The sequence below is a fragment of the Channa argus genome, chromosome 17 (genome assembly GCF_033026475.1).
Source record: "Channa argus isolate prfri chromosome 17, Channa argus male v1.0, whole genome shotgun sequence".
NCBI lineage: Eukaryota > Metazoa > Chordata > Actinopteri > Anabantiformes > Channidae > Channa > Channa argus.
Window position 1 is genome coordinate 6,164,864 of NC_090213.1, and position 18,845 is coordinate 6,183,708.

The 18,845-nt window shown below is 40.5% G+C and overlaps 1 protein-coding gene across 4 annotated transcripts in view; it reads left to right on the forward strand.

The window, feature by feature from the left end:
* Nucleotides 1–5,602: 5,602 nt before the first annotated feature.
* The window catches only part of fam184ab (family with sequence similarity 184 member Ab), a 114,134-nt gene continuing 100,891 nt past the window's right edge, over nucleotides 5,603–18,845 (forward strand). For all 4 annotated transcript variants that reach the window (XR_010911277.1, XM_067482718.1, XM_067482720.1 and 1 more), the window contains exon 1: nucleotides 5,603–6,347. Coding sequence is in view for 3 of the 4 variants with exons in the window: in XM_067482718.1 (XP_067338819.1) it covers nucleotides 6,186–6,347 (162 nt within the window). In the remaining variant the exon portion in view is untranslated. The remainder of the gene's footprint in view (nucleotides 6,348–18,845) is intronic.

Below are 18,845 nucleotides of genomic sequence, written 5' to 3' on the forward strand. Positions count from 1 at the left end.
ACTGACTGACAGCCAAAAGATGTCAAGTCATTAGCCTTTGGATTCCAAGTGGGGAACTGGTTGTATTAATAGATTATTAGCAGGCAAACTTAAATCAGTGATGCTTTGGAGCAATATCGACATCGTGTTTACTCAGTATGATGAAACACATTGAGCTGTTGCTTTCACACGTGGTTGGATTGTTCCTATTAAAGGGCATTTCCACTAACTATGGTAAAGGTGTTGTTTGTCCTGCCCAAACAATTGGAACAAAGCTGACAGGGAGTAATCAGAGGTATGAGACCACACAGTCCTGAGAACAGGGGTGTTGAATCAAAATAAGCCCAGTCCTCTGTGTGGGGGTCCTCAGGGGGGTTTGGGGTTTCGTAATTAACTAGATCAACTATTTCCGTGTTGTGGATTTACTTAAACACCCTCACATACATTTGCAGTAATTTAGTGAAATCAAATACTTTCTTTAACTCGCACATGCAGCAGGTGATTTTCATTCATTTCAAGTGAATTTAAGTTTAGTTTTGAGACAATTTCAGTAAAACACAATCTGTCTTGAAGTCCTTTGATTTAAAATGATGAGATAAATGAGTGGATGGCTCAACGCATGAAGCTGCATTTCTAAAAAAACAAAACAAAAACCATAGTCCTTCATGGTGACTGTACATTTACAGTCACACGGAAAGTATTAAAATTTCTGATTGGTTAGCAGAACATTACGAGCATCAAAAGCGTTTTGAAGGACACAACTCTGCCACAGCTGCCAGTGCTGTTCTGAGTCACAGGAGTCTTCCTGAACACATTGTCTGGAGCATCTTTTCGATATATTAGAAATGAGTTGAACCTTAGCTTTAAAGTATTGCTGCTGTTAAAAAGATGTAGTTGTTACCTTTAGTTGCCTAAAGCTGGGAAACTACAGCACCACATTAATGGGTAACTTGTCATTTCCACTTTCAGATATAATTAAATCCTTTTCCATACCACAACCTGTCAACACAAAGATAATAAACAGCCACAGTGTCAGCACTGAGCTACAATCGAAGTCTCTGTTTCAATTCTCCGAGCTGCAACTGCTGAAGTGTAAGTTCAGCACAAGCTCCCCTGCATTTGTCACACGCGCGATAACTAATGCGGCGCCGTGCTCTGAGGTGATCAAAGTAAAACGTGCGGCAAACGTGCCAACAAGTTTAGCCCTGTCAGAGATGCAGCCTGACTGGATAGCTGAGGAGGTAGGCAGTGAACTGCACAGTCTTCTTCCTCCTCATTTCAGGTCTCAAAATGGTTACAAAGACAAGAAAAAAATCGATTCTTCTTTAATTCGTTTTACCGTTAAAGCAGTGATGGAGATCTGCCCACTCTTCTTCCTGACCACGATGCTGCTAATGCTCGCTGCAACCTGCTTCATTTCCATTCCACTGGTCACCTCACCGAAGCCTGCTGCAGATGTTGTTGCTGATGAGCACAGCTGCAGCAGGGTTTCTTAGCACAGGGCTGTGTGCATCGAAATTACAACCAGTGCACTGTTCAAAGTGACTAAACAAAGACCTGCAACACGCACATTTATCTCACCTTCAGCCAACACAAAGTGACATAATATCACAGTGTTCACACATCTTAGTTTAATCAACAAATACATCATGAGCTTTAACCAGTTTGCTTCTTCAGAGGAGACGTTTGAGGAAATTGGACTGTTTGTTTCTAAATCAATGTTGACATGTTCAGTTAATTTCTGAACTATGTCCAATCAATTCCAACTGGCACAAGTGGACTCCAGGCAGGCTTTACACCTCAGGAGTAATTAAAGCCCACAGGATGCACCTGTCCACAGTGTGGAGAGTTTCACTTTCTGATTTTAGTAAAGAAGTCACATGTTTTCACTATGTCATCATGGATCATGACTGTAAGTGTGAAAGTGGAAGTTTTCTCCATCTAAAATGAAACCTAGAACACAAAGAAGTGTCTGATTGCTCTCTGAAAGCCGCTGCATATGCTGCCATCTTGATGCACCCGGTCAGCTGCTGTGACATTACTTTGCGTCCCTACACAGGATTTAATGCATGAAAGGACATGATGCTGATGGTATTCTGTTCCTGTCACAGCGAGATGGCGGAATTGGTTGAAAAATGATTGATTTTTGAAGAGAGCCAAGGATCCTGCTCCCTCTGAGTATGTTTTCGTTTTCTGTATTCGTTCACGTAAGGACTAAAGAAAAAATGTCTCCTGGCAGTTCACTTGATGACATACGCATGATGCCAAAGGAAAAGGGAATTTAGAAGATCTGGGCTCACTAAATAATGGTTCTTCTTCCTACGATGGGCTCAGTTTATGCAACAACAGCAGAGATGCATGGAGTTTAAAAGCCTATTAACTAAAAGCATGAGCACTGTTGGGTATGGAGGTGCAATACTTTTACCTAATGCTTAAATCTAATGAATGCTGATTTTTTTTTCAGTCTCTACTTTCAAAGTTTAACCAGATCGGGCAGCCATTATAAGCCACACCTGGCTCACATCTGGTGCTTTGGTGCCAGAACAAATCCAAATGTTCTGGGATCAGCCTGTCTCACCTGGCTACAAGACAGAAGCTGAAAATCAAGCCGAATTGCCACTCAGCCTTTTGGAAGCTGCATCTTTTGAACATTTGGGGTAATGTATTTTGCTAATTTGCTCCTCAGCTCCATCAGATGTGTGCTGGCACTGGTCGCCCTGGAACACTCAGTGAGTTGAAGGAGGACGACTGTGCACAGAATTGCTCTCTTCTTCTATTTTTTTCAAACCCCATGATGTTGAATGCGAAACCAGTGATTTTTTTATTGGGACCCGTGATTTTGGTGTCTGCTGGTGCAAGACAAAATGGACTTTTTCTGTCATGATGCATGACTAAAGTCTGGGTGCTGTCGCCCTCCTTCAGCTTTGTGGCCAGAGTCAGACAGAGAAGATCAAAGACAATGTTACTTTCTACCTCTCTTATGGCTCAGAATAGCCATTAATAACCACAGCTTGCTGGTTTCTAATCACGGTAACATGCTGACTGCTGTGTAATAATCTCCTTTTACTTATCCTGTAGGACTCATTTAAACCGTGTATGAGCTTTATCGGTGCAGATATTTTAACTTTAAACTCAGGCAGACTAGCTGTTACTCTTTTGAGTAAGAAAGTGAAAACCAGAAGCTTGCAAGAAGTCAAACAACTTCTTCACCCAATGTTTGCAGTGTCAGCAATGGCCCTTACACACATATCAACACATTTGTACACATCAGATAGCGAGGTATTACAGCGTGCTTATAACAGAGCTATAAAAGTTACTTAATGTGGGGATAAGAAACTAAACAATAATATAAAAAGGGAACATTTAGGTCCAGTAATCTCACAGAAATATACCTCATCCCTAATCATTCTTATCAAATACCATCCAGTCAGTCATCAGCCTTTGCTCCACTTTGTCCCTGAATGTTATTTTGTGTTTGTAAGTTGAGGGTTTTGTGGGGTTTGGTGGTAAATCAATGCGCATGCAGGGGATTTGCAAGAGCTTACGGAAGCCCCCTGCCCCTGCCATAGGTATCTGCACATAAACCAACAACTGAGCTTGTGTGATAACCTTGTATGCTGTTATGAATTATTTCAACACCAGGGAGTTTAATCCCTATATTGATGGATCTTGAGGCTCTTTCCTGTTTAACCTGTTATCAAATGTCCTTTGATGGTTAACATTGCCGTCTCCAGAAGCTAGACACATCGGATTCACGCACCTGCTTACATTTATGACCATGTTTAGACCCACCAATAAGTTTTTACCAGGCTGAAAGGTTTAAAAAGCTGTTGACCCACAGCGAGACAAAGGCAAAGCACAAGTTAATGCCCCCATATTGGCTTTAAGCTTCAGTGAACAAGAGTGATTATAAAGTGTGTGTGTGTGCTTGCATTTGTTCAGTCAACACTGTAAACCTGATTTAACATTAGTCTCACTGTGACTTGGGGTTACTGTACCATTGTTTTAGTAATAATGGTAAAGTTACGTTAGATTAGCAATTTAAGTAATTGATAGATACTTTGTGGATGTAGACAAAAGCAGACTTCTCATTTCTAGTTGAAATTCATAGATTTTTTTTTGTTTGTGTCTAAAATGAGATCTGTCTTTGCCAAATTGGATCAGTGTTATCTAGCAAATATCTGTTTAAATTAGCTCTTGGTTGACTTGGTGCACAGGGTGGACAAATGTAAATGTGCCCTGTAAGGTGACGCCAGACTAGAGTGAATGTGACACAGTTCCCTCTAAGGGTTTTCTGCAGTAGGGTGAACATGTTTAGGGGCCTTCTTTGGTGCCCCTACCAAATCAAATGCAGTGATCAAATGCACCTTAAAGGTGCCCCTGCAGTAGATAACTGTGATAAAGTGCTAGTTAAAGTGCCTTTGCAACAGAGCAAATGACATAAAGTACTGCCACTGTAAAGGAAGAAAAAAGATAAACTCCCCTCTAAAGTGCCTTCCCCAGAGCAAATGGAGATGCTGCAATGCCCCCTATGCATCAGGAGCCCTTGATATTTTTTTGCCCCTGCCCCCTCAAACAGCCCGAGTCTGCCACTGACTTAAAACAGTGTTAGTGAGTTTTTATGTTTCCAGGTGACTCATTTGAAAATAGAAGGCTAATAAACTAGATTAATGGTGCATCCAGAAAGTATTCCCAGTATTCATTATTTTAAAATGGATTAAAATTTTCCTCAAAATTCTACAAACAATACTCTGTAATGAAGTTTAAGAAGTTTGTTAGAAATATTTAGAAATTTCTTAAAGATAAAAAATGAAAAATATCACATGTACATAATTAATCATGGCCTTTGGCATGACCTTTGCATCCTGTTTCCACACTTGAGATGTTTCTACAACTTGATTGGAGTCCCCCTGTGGAAAATTCAGTTGACTGGACACGATTTGGAACAGCACACACCTGTCTGTATAAGGTCCCAGAGTTAACAGTGGATGTCAGAGCACAAACCCGCCATGAAGTTCAAGGAATTGTCTGTAGACCTCCGAGATAGGATTGTATCAAGGCACAGATCTGGGGGAGGGTACAGAAATCCGTAAATCTATAAATCAGAGAGAGAAGGGCCTTATTTAGGGAGGTGGCCAAGAACCCAATAGTAACTCTGAAAGATTTGTGCTTGAGAAATTACTGAAATAATAAAGCAATTACTGAAATAGTTGCTGAAAACTGTTCAAACTGTCCAAAAATGTACCTCTATTGGATTTTATTTGAATTTGATCTCTTCATATATTTGTGTCACCTCGTACTTATTTGCATTCCCAGAGCCAAGAGATACACTGATAGAAAACTGTCTAATAAATGCCAATTTCTATGTGTAATTCCAGCCCACGTAGCTAATGAAGTCCAGCTAATGAGCTTGACCCTGTTGTAGCTATTGTATTTTGAATGTAGGTGAGCATGTATCCCAAACAATTTCATAGTTTTTAAAAGTATGATTTAATTCGACCCCAATGCCAAACAACAACACACACTCGATGAACGTCACACCTCGCCATCACCTTTTAATATTATTTTTTCCTGCGCGCTCGACGTGCTTGTTCAGTTTTTTCCGTCAGCACGTGAACGCAGCGCTGCTCCCATCCTACGTGAATGCAGCATAAAGTGTTGAGGTGATCCATGGCAACAGAGGAGCAGGAACCAACCGCGGAGCCTGTCCTACACACACACACTCACACACACCTCCAATCTCTACACTCTGTCCGTCAATGTAACCGAATGGCACCGAGGAGGAACCACAATTAACGACACCCGCTAACAAATTTCAGTATCAAGGTGACCGACAGCCAGCTGCCCGAAAACGACTCCACATCAACGCCAGGTGACAGCCGACAGCACCCGCACCTCGGACCACAGACTACGGCCACAATCTGAGCCGACAAGATGGTACTAGCTAACGTTTGTGGCGCTTAAAAAAAAATACCCGTTTCCCACTCCGGTGTAATATTAACCTGACCCGAGCAAAATGAAACAAAGTCGGGCTAATCTCTGGGCTACAATGTTTCATATTTTTATTTAATTTTTTGTTGTGTCTCGGAAAAAGTCCGACCCCGTCCCAGTCCTCTCCAGCGCTCGCTGGCAGCCTCATTAGCACCGCCCGGTTTGTCCTCACCGCCCGCATCTCTCCGAAGCTCATCCGAAGCATCCTCGTGAAGATGGCGACTGGGTCGGGTTGGCAGCAGTATTACTGCCCTGCCGGTCAGGGGAAATTTAGTTCATCGACGGCGTCCAGCATGCCCTTTCAGGCGGGCATCGCCATGGAATATACCCAAGACCTGCACCTGAAGATGAGCAAGAAAATAGCCCAGCTGACAAAGGTAAGGAGCGTTTACCGGAGGCCTTTTCTTTACTCTTACCCCGAACGGGATTTCAACCCTTGGGTTAGACCTTGTGCCTCCCGTGGTGGATGATGTGCTTCCCCCCCCCCTCCACCAAACTTCCTTAAGAAATGTTACTATTCAGTAATTCATGTCGTACTGGTGAACACGCCTAAGAGGTACGAAGAGATGAAAACCTTTTCTGAAATCTTTAGAATTCGCCAGTGTGTTCGGCGATCACACAACTTGCATTAAGCACAGAATTCTCTAACAGCATAAATACATTTGTCATCAGTTTCACTGCTCACTAGACCCGCTCCGCGTTGAATGGGACCTACGACTGACAAGGTGAACTTGTCATTAAGTTTGGTTTAAATTGGCAAAAGACGCTGCTCGGTGTTCAAATCATACACCGTATTAAAAAACAGCTACTCATTAGTTGTTTTAACCATTTAAGACACGTGACACAGACGCGCATTAGAGTTAAAAGGCGAACGAGAGAAAAACTGAACAATTGTTTAAGGGAGTTCAACGTAAATTCTCGTTGTAACTAGAAAGAACTGGGTGCCTGTGACTTATCAGCCTCTTGAAGGCGAAGCAGGTCTGTTCAGCTGCATTCATCATTACCCAACACATTAATCAGAACAGTCATTAATCACATATACCATTTTGTTTTACTTGCCTATAATAATGTTATTCTAGAAGCTTATACTTAATTATAGAGCTCAATAACAGACTTTTACTTGAAACGCTTGATAACTTGAAAAAGATCAAGTAAGACAGATTTCTATATCCTGAATTTTCCATTTACTTTATGCACTTTATTTAGAATTAATTTGTTATATTCTACTGCACTTCCACTGTTGTTATGCTGGTGTATGTGTGTTGTATTTGAATTGTTGTGCCCATTTTACTTTTGGTATTTAGTCTTACAGCATGTATCTGTAGATCTAGGAAAATATAACATCTCCTTTATTATGCATAAATTAAATCTGGGAGCGCATCGCCAGATATAACTTGAATTCAGCGGCATATTTGTTTTGCTCAGGCTGAGTAGGAGGTTATATTTCAATACCTATTTTGCCTGTGGGCTTCTAAAGGTTTCCAAATAATGTCTTTTGCCCCGTGGATCATTGCTTTCATCTCTCACTTGCCAAAATGACAGGGTTCCAACTTCTAACACAGAGGAGCAACCTCTCAACAACATTCACTCGGGGTCAAAGGATGTTTGTTGCTCCCAGTATGTCATTATCATCAAGCTGACTGTCTACTGGTGCCTCGTGCACTCACAGGTGGCTTTTTGAAGATGGCTCCTTTATTTTATTTTTTTTTATCCTCTAAGGATTCACTACTGACTCTTTCTCTCAGCGTGTCTCTTTGTGCTCACGAAGTAGGGCCTGGGAAAGAAAATCATAATTCAGCAGCCTTGGGCAGGGTGTAAGCCAAAGCCTTAGTGCAGTGTCGGTCCTTTAAAGTCCATTTGAAATAGGAAAAAAAATGTCTTTTCACCTTGTTAGCTTATTCTCCATGTCATAATGCAGCAAACGGGAAATTTTTAACAATCAGCATAAACGTAAGTTAGGTATTAGCAAATACAATAGTATTTTACCTCCTACTTTTTGTTATATTTTACCAGTAGGCGTATCATACATATGATCACTAAATTAGTGATGTACATGTCAATGTCTATGTTGGAGTTAGGCAACACTCGATTAAAAACATCTGAACAGGCTTAGCTTAGCCTAACTGTGGTTTTAGCATCATGTTTAGCCACATTTTACCTTGATGTGTTAATGTAACTTTTAACAAAACTAAACACAATAAAGGAAAACACTATATTAGAAACTATAACAGAAACCTTACTGGATAAAAATGGGTACAGAACTTTAAACACTGCTTCCTCACCTGTCATACTGAATCCATACATTATTAATGCACAATTCATTTCTTTCTATTTTCAGTCAACTTCTTTGAAAGGACAGGCCAGAAGTAAGCTGGATGTCTTTGAAATCTGGAGGGGAACACTTTTGTAAACATCAGCCATAGATTAATTTGCACAAATGGTGACATGGAATGCGTCATTTTAAAACGTTACAAATCTTTATATAGAGCCTCTTTTTAAACTCACCTGATCTTTCACTTCAGGACCAGTTCCAGGGCCATTTTTGTAGCTGTAAAGGCCAATTTTGCAAGGACATCACACATCAGTGATCTGTAATAGAATAAAAGGAGATGACATTTAACACATTAAAAAAAGTGTTAAATGCACAACGCCACAATACATTCAGGTCACTAATGTGCTTTTTCCATCCCCTACAGTGAGGGTTTTTACATTTGGCTGTGTTTTACAACTAATAAAATGAAATATTAATTTAAGAAGGGGGAAATCTGGAAAAAATTGCATTATAAAACATAGTTTTAAACATATCACAATCTGCAAATGAAAGCTGAGAAAGACTGTATTCTGCTAGTATTTGCTACCTGTTTTCAGCTGCATCATAAATAGCACATGAAGGGTTTGATGTTGTGGTGGGCAGCATGTACCAAGTTAAAGCTGGACATGATCAACAGTTGTCAGAACAGACAGGGCATCGCAGACACCCGTTCACCACAACATTCGAGCCACCAGGTGGTGTTAATGTTGTGGCTGGTTGGCGTATGTCAGGTCACGTGATTTCTGCACATTCCCACAGGCAACACATCTGAGCCTCGCGTCTCTCGTGCCTCGTTGTATTAGGCCACAACAAAGCAGGGAATAGGCTGACAGCATTTGGGCCATCTGCTCTTACTGACCGCTGATCTCTGTGGAGAAAAAACTGCTTTCAAGAATAAATAGCCGTGTTGAAACCTCTGTGTCACATCTCAGGCTGAATGATTTCCAGCTTGTAGTGTTTGAGGATGATTGAAGCATCTGATTTTTTTATTATGTAGTTTAACTGGCCCACTTTTCTTCCAAAGTGTCTTCCTGTGTTTTTGACTTGCCTCTTTGCTTGCTGTGATTTATCAAAATCAGTTCCTCCCTTTTTCTTAACCATGGATTTCTTGTTCCTTTCCTTGTTATTTACTGGATTCTTCCTCTTTCACTTGTCTGATGATTATCTGAGTCATCAACCTTCTGTGCTCTGAGCACAAAAGTGCAGCATGCAATGTTGTCAGTTGTGTGTACCTATGGCCACTTTGATGCAGACATTGGCTCAATGTGCTTTTGCAGGGATTTCATGCATAGTCAGTAAGTCAGTCAATTGATTGCAATTCTCCCGTGGCATTGAATTTTAGGATTTGTGATGCAACACTTTCTGCTACTGTTATTTAGAGACTTCTTGCACTAATTTTTAATCCCACAAAGCTGCTTTCCAGTCCTTTGTGTAGCTGCGGCTCTGCATGGATTCCACCATCATGATTTATTTATTTATTTATTTTTGGAAAGGATCCTTTCATAAGTTATACTCTCTGATGGGGTTTTGCCTTTATTGTATTGCTGCTTTCAAAAAATGAGGAAAAGTAGGGTTTTGGCTGCTATGGCAACACGTTTTGTATGAATTATAATTTAGGGCAATGGCATGTACTGTAAAATGTGTGATAAGAATTGTTTTTATATAAATGAATTAGCCTGATTTTATAGTCTGTCCACAGTGAGTCAGGGCCAAAGTTTCTGGTTGTTGTCAGAACATTGAGAAGCAGAGAGGGCAGCATGTCATTTTGCATCGTCAGGAGTATCCTTTATAACAAATGTACTACCTAGCCTAGGGTGTGTGTGTGTGTGTGTGTGTGCGTGTGTTAGTGCATATTAGTGTATATGTGTGTTTCATCAGCGATGCCTGACTGACTTTACTGTTGAAGTGAGTCAGAAATAGACCTCTGAGCTCTCCATGTATTTCTGGACCAAGGCATTGAAAAAGACAGAGATATGAAACGCTGTAATGTGTGTGTGTGTGTGTGTGTGTCCATGTTCAGTATTTGCAAGGACTATTGTGTAGTGTAGTGTAGTGTAGTGCTGCAGCACCACAACATCCCTCTGCACACAAATATCTCACTAATATAGTATTTAAATGGCGAAGAATATTTGAAAACAATTTTTAACCCCACTTTTAAAAACTCTGGATATTATCCTACCCACTAAAGCTTTGCTAAATCTAGGCTCTGTTAGTTCTTAATGATAAAGTGCAGTGGACAATGCGGTAATGTTGTATCTATATCACCCGTGGGTGTAGAGAAACAATACATAACACTGTTATTTAATCCCACTCAGGTTCTCTTGATTATGTGAACTTCATTACATGGAATTTTAGTGCACAATATACAGAGTGATCCAATCTGAGATAATGAGATGGTTGGGTGCTATTCTCTGATACTGGATCAAGTAAAACTACTGTATGGCTTAACTATTATTAGGAATCATAGTTCCTTTTGTCTTCAGAGTCAGTGTCTTCCCAAAATTGTCAAGTGTTGCTCAATCCTGCTTTGTGCACAGAGCGATAAAATATCAGAATCCACACAGTCTTCTATCCAACATGAGGCTCAGTGGTTTTCTAATTTTATATACCTGCCACATCTTGTTTGGAGACTTTAACCTTATTTGATTTGAGGGTCTTTTGACAGAGGATGTGGTTGTTGTACAAATTTGGGATTTGGGTACTGGACTATGTATAATTTGATTTGATGCCCAAATTTCAAATTGGAGCCAAAAGTGTAGTTTAGACTAATCCAAAAGAGAATGATTTATTTATGTATTTATTTTTTTCTGAATTCCGAGTGTTTCTGTAGCAGGCTATTGCATTCACTGGCTTCAAATGCTGCTGGAACAACACTAATAAACTTTCACTTGGCAGTGACACTAAAGCCGAGATGCGTGTGTGTGTTTTTGTGTGTGTGTTTGTGTGTTTTGATCCTATAATCCAAGGGTGGCAGTGCGGTGATCTGTGTAGATTGGGCAAGGTTAGAGAGCAGATGGTCAGAGCAACAGGACTCCAGACTTGGGAATAGAATAGAGCTGATGGGGCTTTAAGAGTCCGATACTGCTCATTCAAAAGCAGAGTTGCAGTTTACCATAAGGAATGTTGCAGTTTCTCTTCGATTCATTGCCAGTATTTAAGAATACTATACTAATTTACTCACAAGATGTATATTTTCTGAGTAGGATGCCTTACTTCCCTTCTGAAACTGGTAAAGTACCCCTGCTAGTACAGGTTTGACTACTGATGTGTCACTTCTGTTACTAGTTGGTACTAATAATCACGAAAATGCATATTGTTGTTACTAATATTATTGCTAATACCCTTTTTCATCTGCTGTTGTTGTTACAGTATCACCAGTCTAATTTTGGGCAACAAAGTGGTGCCTTCAGTGCCTGGCTTATTAAAACCTTGATAATACACTCCTAATTTAATGAAAATTACTCCCAAGACGCAAATGAGAAAAACTTGAATTAGCTCTTTGAGATGTTACTTCTTGTGCAAAGATAATTACTTTGTTTTCCTTGCAGAAAGGAAAAGAAGATTAAATGTACACCACATCTAGCTGGTGGTCATGGCGACGTGCCGCATAAAAATAATGTAGATAACTGCACGATAAGCTTCCATAATTTATTAACATTCAACCAAACACTACAACCTTATATACACATGGAGCTGAAGCTGAAGTAACCAGTCTTGAATTTAAAGTTTGCAGTCTTTAAATAGAATTTCAGGTGCATGAAAACACAGAAGATTGTGGTGTGTGTGTATGTGTGTGTGGGCTGCTGTTGCTGAGAGGAGTACAGCTTATTAACCTTTGCAGAATGCTCCTTCACTGATTGTCACAATTCTCCGTCAGATTTCATTAAGATACGCCCACACACACTCATTTGTACACACACTCACACTTAGACCAAGACACATACACAGAGAGACAGGCATATTGGCCTGAAGCCCTAGCCAATACAAATAAAGCACTGCTGACATGCCTGTTGACACACACGCACACACACACACGCTTGGACCCATACACAGTGGTTCGTAGATTTACGAGGTGTGTATGTAAGATGATTTGATGAGTCACTCTTATTGTTTGACCTTGACTGTTTCTACAGCCTTAGGACAGCCACAAGCCACATTACTACTACTCTTCCCTGGTCCATTTGTTTTTGGCTGATGTTGGAGCCAATTGCGTCCCAGCAACCGGCAAAACATAAAGTAATGCCAGTACACAGCTGGCTGAGAAATGTTCAGCTATTTTTGCAAAAGGTCTCATGAGAGCCTGTGCAGTGTGATGAAGTTTTGTCTGTAAACACACACACACACAACACATTAATATTATTACTGTTACAAGACATCTGACCTGAGAACTCATTCCAGCATGGTTTGGTGGTTTGGTTGTTGTCAATAGACTGAAACATACCTCACATATTCACTGAATGACTAATGTTAATAGAGGTGTCTGTCATTTTTAGGGCTTGAAATTGCAGTTATTGTACCACAATATATGTAATATGAGTGGCTTTAATTCCAACTGTGACATCCATGAAATCCATCACAGTGGATAAATATTGGGCTCATTTAGAAGAAGAAGCTGTATGAGCCTGTTTGCACTTCAGAAAAGGTGTCTGTTTTAACCCCCTCCCACGCCATGGTCAACAAAAAGAGCAGGAAAAGAGCAGCTTTATCTGGCAAAGAGAGAGAGAGAAGACAAAGCTTATTTGTTATCATTTTTCCTCGTAAATGAACCCTCAGGTGTTTTACACCTGTCTGCTCCTCTCTTCTCTTTCTCCACTTTCCTTGTTATATCCCTTCTCCCTGTGTGTTCGAGGCTGTCCGTCAGAGAAGGAGGAATTTATCTTCTTTCAGTGAGGTTTAAGCTTGTTCAACTCTAAAGCAAAAAAATGATTAAGGAACAAAGAGCAGAGTAGAGATGCTTTTTTTCAGGACTTGTGAGCCAGCCTGCAGTACCCATCACTGCTTTGTCAGAAATCGCCTGCAACAAGTCCCACTCTGCACAAGATTGTTTAACCGTGAAGGCACTCAGGTGACGTAACAGTCCTTCTGGTGGCCATATTGAAAAGCAGCCGCTCGTGTGAAACGGCAGCTGTGCAGGGCTGTAGATTGTTGAACAAGTTCTGCATTCTGCACATTGTTTTGAACAACAAAATAATCATTTTATTGATAATCCATATGATTGATTTTGGGATTGATTTGATTTTCTAATTAAAATATTTCTTTGCTCTCAAAGTCCTTACTGGACGAGGTGTCAAAGCTAAAAGCACATTGCACAAAATAGACAAACTGCAGGAGAACAAAAGGAACCTGCACATAAACCTGTAACGAACAGCCTTCTTTAACAAATCAAGTTACATAAATGTGCATTTGCTCAGCTGAAAAAGACATGAAATGCATAGAGGTGTTGGCAGCAATAAGTCAGGTTTCTTCCCCATTTGCTCATTTTTTTTTTTTACATCAGATTAATCTACTCTGCCTTCCTCTGTTCCTGATCCTCTCAGCCAACAACCATTTTAGCATAAAATGGTCCCATATTAAATTATAAATACTGTAGAATACATATGCAGGTATTGACTATTAGCACTGTGCATTAAATGGGTAAATATCATAATCGGCCCTCCAATAAACAATTTTGACGGAAAGCCACTACAAAGCCTAGATCTCCTATCTTGACACCAGCCCACACATTTAACTGGAAAAGGGAGTGTTTTGGCAGACTGAGCAGTGAGCGAGCATCAGGATTTTAGAGGCTATAGTCTGACTCGACTTTCTCTTCTCTTCTTGGCAGCTGTGTGAGTCTACATGGCCACCAGGGACCTGTCTTTACTCACTGGGTTCTTTTTTTCTCTCCTGATGGCAGAGACAGATAAAAATGCCTAACATACCAGTTAACCCTCTTTTGCCCATTATCATGAGTATCATTCAGATGGGCTTTAAAGACCCAGAGCACAACAGCTATAGCTCCCGTGTAGGCCGTGGCTTTCACAGTGGCTTCTACACTATGTTAATGGATTTCATTCACTACTTCATCTGGGAAATTCTCAGATGAGTCACGGCTTTAGAGTTTTGTATTAAGCAAAACTTAAAAGCCTGATTTCAGTCCATACTGTGGCTATATTCAAAGTCAATGGTCATAAATACATTTTACAAAAATAAATAAATAAAAGAGATCTGAAGGAGACCTGAGGATAGCAAACATTGAAACCCACCCAAGGGTAATTAGGTCCAGATCAGACACAAATATAGTGGGAAACCAACGCTGGCAGCAGCATGATACACCAGCAGTTAATGAGCAGCATGGTTTAAAAGAGTAGCAGCATGTTTATCCTACACTTCACAGTTCTTACTCATCATCTCACCTCCCAAAAACACATTTTTTTTCTTGCAATGATTATGACAGTAAAATATAGTGAAACACAAACCTGAAACTGGTCTCTGCCTGCCTAAAATGAGGTTGGAAATCTGCAGACCTCTGAGGATTAATTTACATGTAAAGCTGGGCTGACACGGTGCAGCTTTTGTGGATACAGTGTCCATGATGTGTCCGCCAGAACCTCCAGCTTCTCCACTCACACTGTACCTGTTTGCCGCCATAAGATGAGCTCACTGTGAGTGTTGGCACAGGGGCCTTGGTTGAGTTTGTGCAGGTAAAGTTTATTTAAACAAGATGTCTGCAGTCCCAGTGTTGACTAAAGGTGAGAAATGTGGCTTTGCGTTTCATGATTGTACAATGAAAGAAGAACAAGTTTGGGAAAGAATAATATGAAGCTGTAAGATGCAGACAGTATTTTGCTCTTGTTCTAAAGTCTATACAATTTTAGCCATAACGTGTTAAATATACACTACTACTACAGTAGTAATAAAATTTGCATTTGGACAAGAACCATGCTGGAAATTGTGCTGAAATGGCTCTCGTAAGACGGCTGACCAATATTTAGGCCAGAAACCCAACTGATTGACCAGCACCAGGAAGGTTGATCATTAAGGTGTTAAATCAGGTGCCGGAGCCCCGCTCACTCTTTACATCAAAGGACAAACAATTCTAAAATCAGTTGGGCATCATCAAAGTGGGGCTAAAATTGGGCTGAATGTTTACAGTGTCTGCCTGACTTTGATTTTTATATATATATATATATATATATATATATATATATATATATATATATATATATATATATATATATATATATATATATATATATATATATATATATAAAATTCAGGAGTTGTGTGTTTGAGCCATTTACTAAATGTTCTTAGAGCCCTATAGTCAAGTATAAATGGGGTAAATCTAAGTGGTATTATAATATATTGATGACCTTTTTTGGTTAGCCAAATGGTGCTATCATCATCATTTAGTAGGGAGAGTTGGATGAGACATGTTGTCATCTGCATAACCTGAGACGTTATGAAACCAGTTCAAAAGTAATGGTGTATTGCACTCAAATAATTTAAAGCCGTGTTGATACTAAATTCTAATTATATATGTGTATTATATATTTTAAAATGTTTGATGAGTAGTCCTCCATCAGTTGCTATTTGCTCTGTCCTTTTTTTCTTTTTTCATTTCATTGTGCCCATCTTGGCTCCTAAAATTGGCAGGCCTGTTTACTTCTGTCTCCTTCACGTCCTCTGTCCAATTCTCCGTTTATCTGTCTGTCCTTCCCTCTAGCTAAAGGACATCCAAACAACAGCGGGGCTCACTGTGACTTCATCCAGCCCCTTTGTCTGTCTTCCCATTAAGATAACATGAAACAGATCCTGAGGGGGATATGTGGACCATTATGACAACAAATACTGACAGGACAAAGGAAATAATGGATTAATGACTTGACGATTACATCAGACTAGGAAATTTAGTGTAGTTCTTCTAAATTGGTGAAAATTTTTATGTGGTTGAGATTTTGGTAGTGAGAAAGTAAAAACCAGAAATAGAAGATCATACCCTCTCTGCTTTATCTCCTGTTGCCATGGAGACACATGTCTGTGGAAGCCAGATTGTGCAAAATATGTTTTAAAAAATATTTCTGCCATTAGTAATTAATGTTATTTAACAAAATTCATTACAATGAAATGACAAAGTGGAAATTTCTCTCATTATTGGAAAATCCTGATCCTTACATGACTAAATTAGAGCAATGTTTGTGCAAGGGGAGATATGGGGGGCGTTTCTGCTGCTGGCCACATGTTGAAGTGTCCTTTGGTAAGATACTGTACCCTAAATTCCTCTTGGTGTGTGCTCCTCATTTTTAAAGCTTGATGTCCTCTCGTGTCCTCTCGAATCAATGCCATAGGTTTTGCATAGCTGCAGACCTTATGTAGACCCCTACTCTGAAGCCTTATGTGAAACGCCACAAAAATGTAACTACTCATTGCGACGATGTGGACTGGAATCAGTCAGGGGTTGTATCCTCTGACGTTCTCTCTTCCCTGTCCTGCAGTAGTTAGCTCAGTCTGTTAGCTGTGTTTGCAGATCACTAAAAAAAGCACACAAACAGAAATGCTCACATCTGGTGATTGATTGGTAGGCTGATTAATTGGGCCAATTTTTAACAACTTTTTATTAATCACAATCAGACATAGGCAGTCTGAGCCCACACTGGCCGATTAATTAAAAAAGGTCTACAGACATATCTGCAGTCCTTCATTTTTATCTACGTGTGCAGCCTGCAGGCTTAGGGTTCAGTTTGGCAGGCTACTAAAGTGTTAAACATAAATAATAGTCTTCTTTTTTACAGCTGGAAGGCCAACAGACCTGCCACGGTGGTTCACAAAGGGCATACACTTGCTCACTGTAGTGTTTTTAAAAACACAAGATACAACTTGAACCTGTTTATGTATAATTGAGCAGCCTCAGGCAGGCAGGACGTTCATGGTAAAAATCTGCCTGTCTTTTCAGTCTCATCAAAACTAGGGCTGTAATACAGGACACAGGCTCCGGTAACCAGGGAGCTGTAGATTCATCCTAATTGTCCAAATTAAATTCTGTTGTTGATGTGTGGCCAGAGCAGCTGCTAAACTAAAACCTGAATCACAGAGGGTAAAAAAACCTGCAGCTTCACAGTCTTGTGTATTTTCTGTCCACAACCTAGTCAGAGCCTCAGTTGCTGCCAGCTGTAGCATATACTGATTAATCTGATGTTGATGACTGGAAGAAGAGGTACAGCTAAGTTTTGTTTTCTCTTTCTCCACAATTTGATTGAAAGCAGCTTCCCAGTGTATTTAGATTATAGACAACTCCACATTCAGAATAGACCCTACTAAAGAGAAAAAAGGTCATGCTGTACATTAACATTAATTGCAGTGCTAACTGGAATATAAACATCCCAGAGGTCACATTCTTTGGAACCAGGGGTAGTATTAAGTATACGAGACAAAGCGTCTGCCTTGGTGTTCTTGTGGCCTGGGTGGTAGACCAAAGTGAACTCGAAGTGGCTGAAATAGAGGCCCCAGCGAGCTTGACGGGAACTGAATCTTTTGGCCATTTTGAGGTACTGATAACAACAAGTTTTTGTTATCAGTATATTAGTGCCCATCCATGAGGACTACACATGGGTGTTCAGCAACCCTCCAACCAATGTTCCTATTCCTCTAAGGAAAGTTTAACTGCTAAGAGTTCTCGCTTCCCAATGTCATAATTTCGTTCAGTCTCTGTGAGGCGGCGGCAGAAGAAGGTCATTATCTGGCGAAAATACAGCCCCTACCCCCACATCCGAGGCATCCACCTCCACTAAGAACTGTCTGCTGGGTTCCAGGAGGGTGACGATAGGAGCTGTAGACAATGTGGCTGTGAGGAGGGAGAAGACTTGCTCAGTGTTGGAAGACCAGCAGAAAGGTCTCTTCCGCTGGTCTCCCTGAGGAAATGATAATGATAAGCCCAAGGAATGAGACGGAGGTCGAGTGGAAGACATACTACTCCGCTTTGACAGACAAGTAATTCTGGTACAGTTCTACTAAGAACCTTTCTCACATGCGTAATGTGCTCAGTCTCATAGGGAGAGAAGCTCAGAATGTCATGATGAAAGCAAACTTGTTCAACATGTCTCCCAAAACATCATTGACCAAGTTCAGGAAAACACCTGAAGCGTTGGTATTAAATGCTGTCTTCAACTCCTGAATGCAGACAAAGGCGATAAGCATTTCTCAAGTCTAATTTAGAAAACACCTGCAGAGGCTCAAGTACAGAGGAGATGAGTGGAAGGGGATAACGGTTACGGACAGTAATCTGATTAATTCCATGGTAGTCAATACAGGGTTGGAGCCAACAGCAACAACAACAGAAAAAAACGGCACCGCGGGAGATGATAAGGGGTGAATGAGACCGGCGGCCAGTGACTTATTGATATATTTGCTTCTCGCTCAGAGCCAGAGAGTGATTAAAGCCGGCCGCGTGGTGGCATGGTACCGGGTTGAAGGTCAAATGCGCAGTCATAGGGACGGTTAGGTGGAAGGGCTATGTCGTTGCTAAAAACTAGTTTAAGTTTCATGATAAATCTTGGGTAGAATCATCATAAGAAACAGGCAGGAA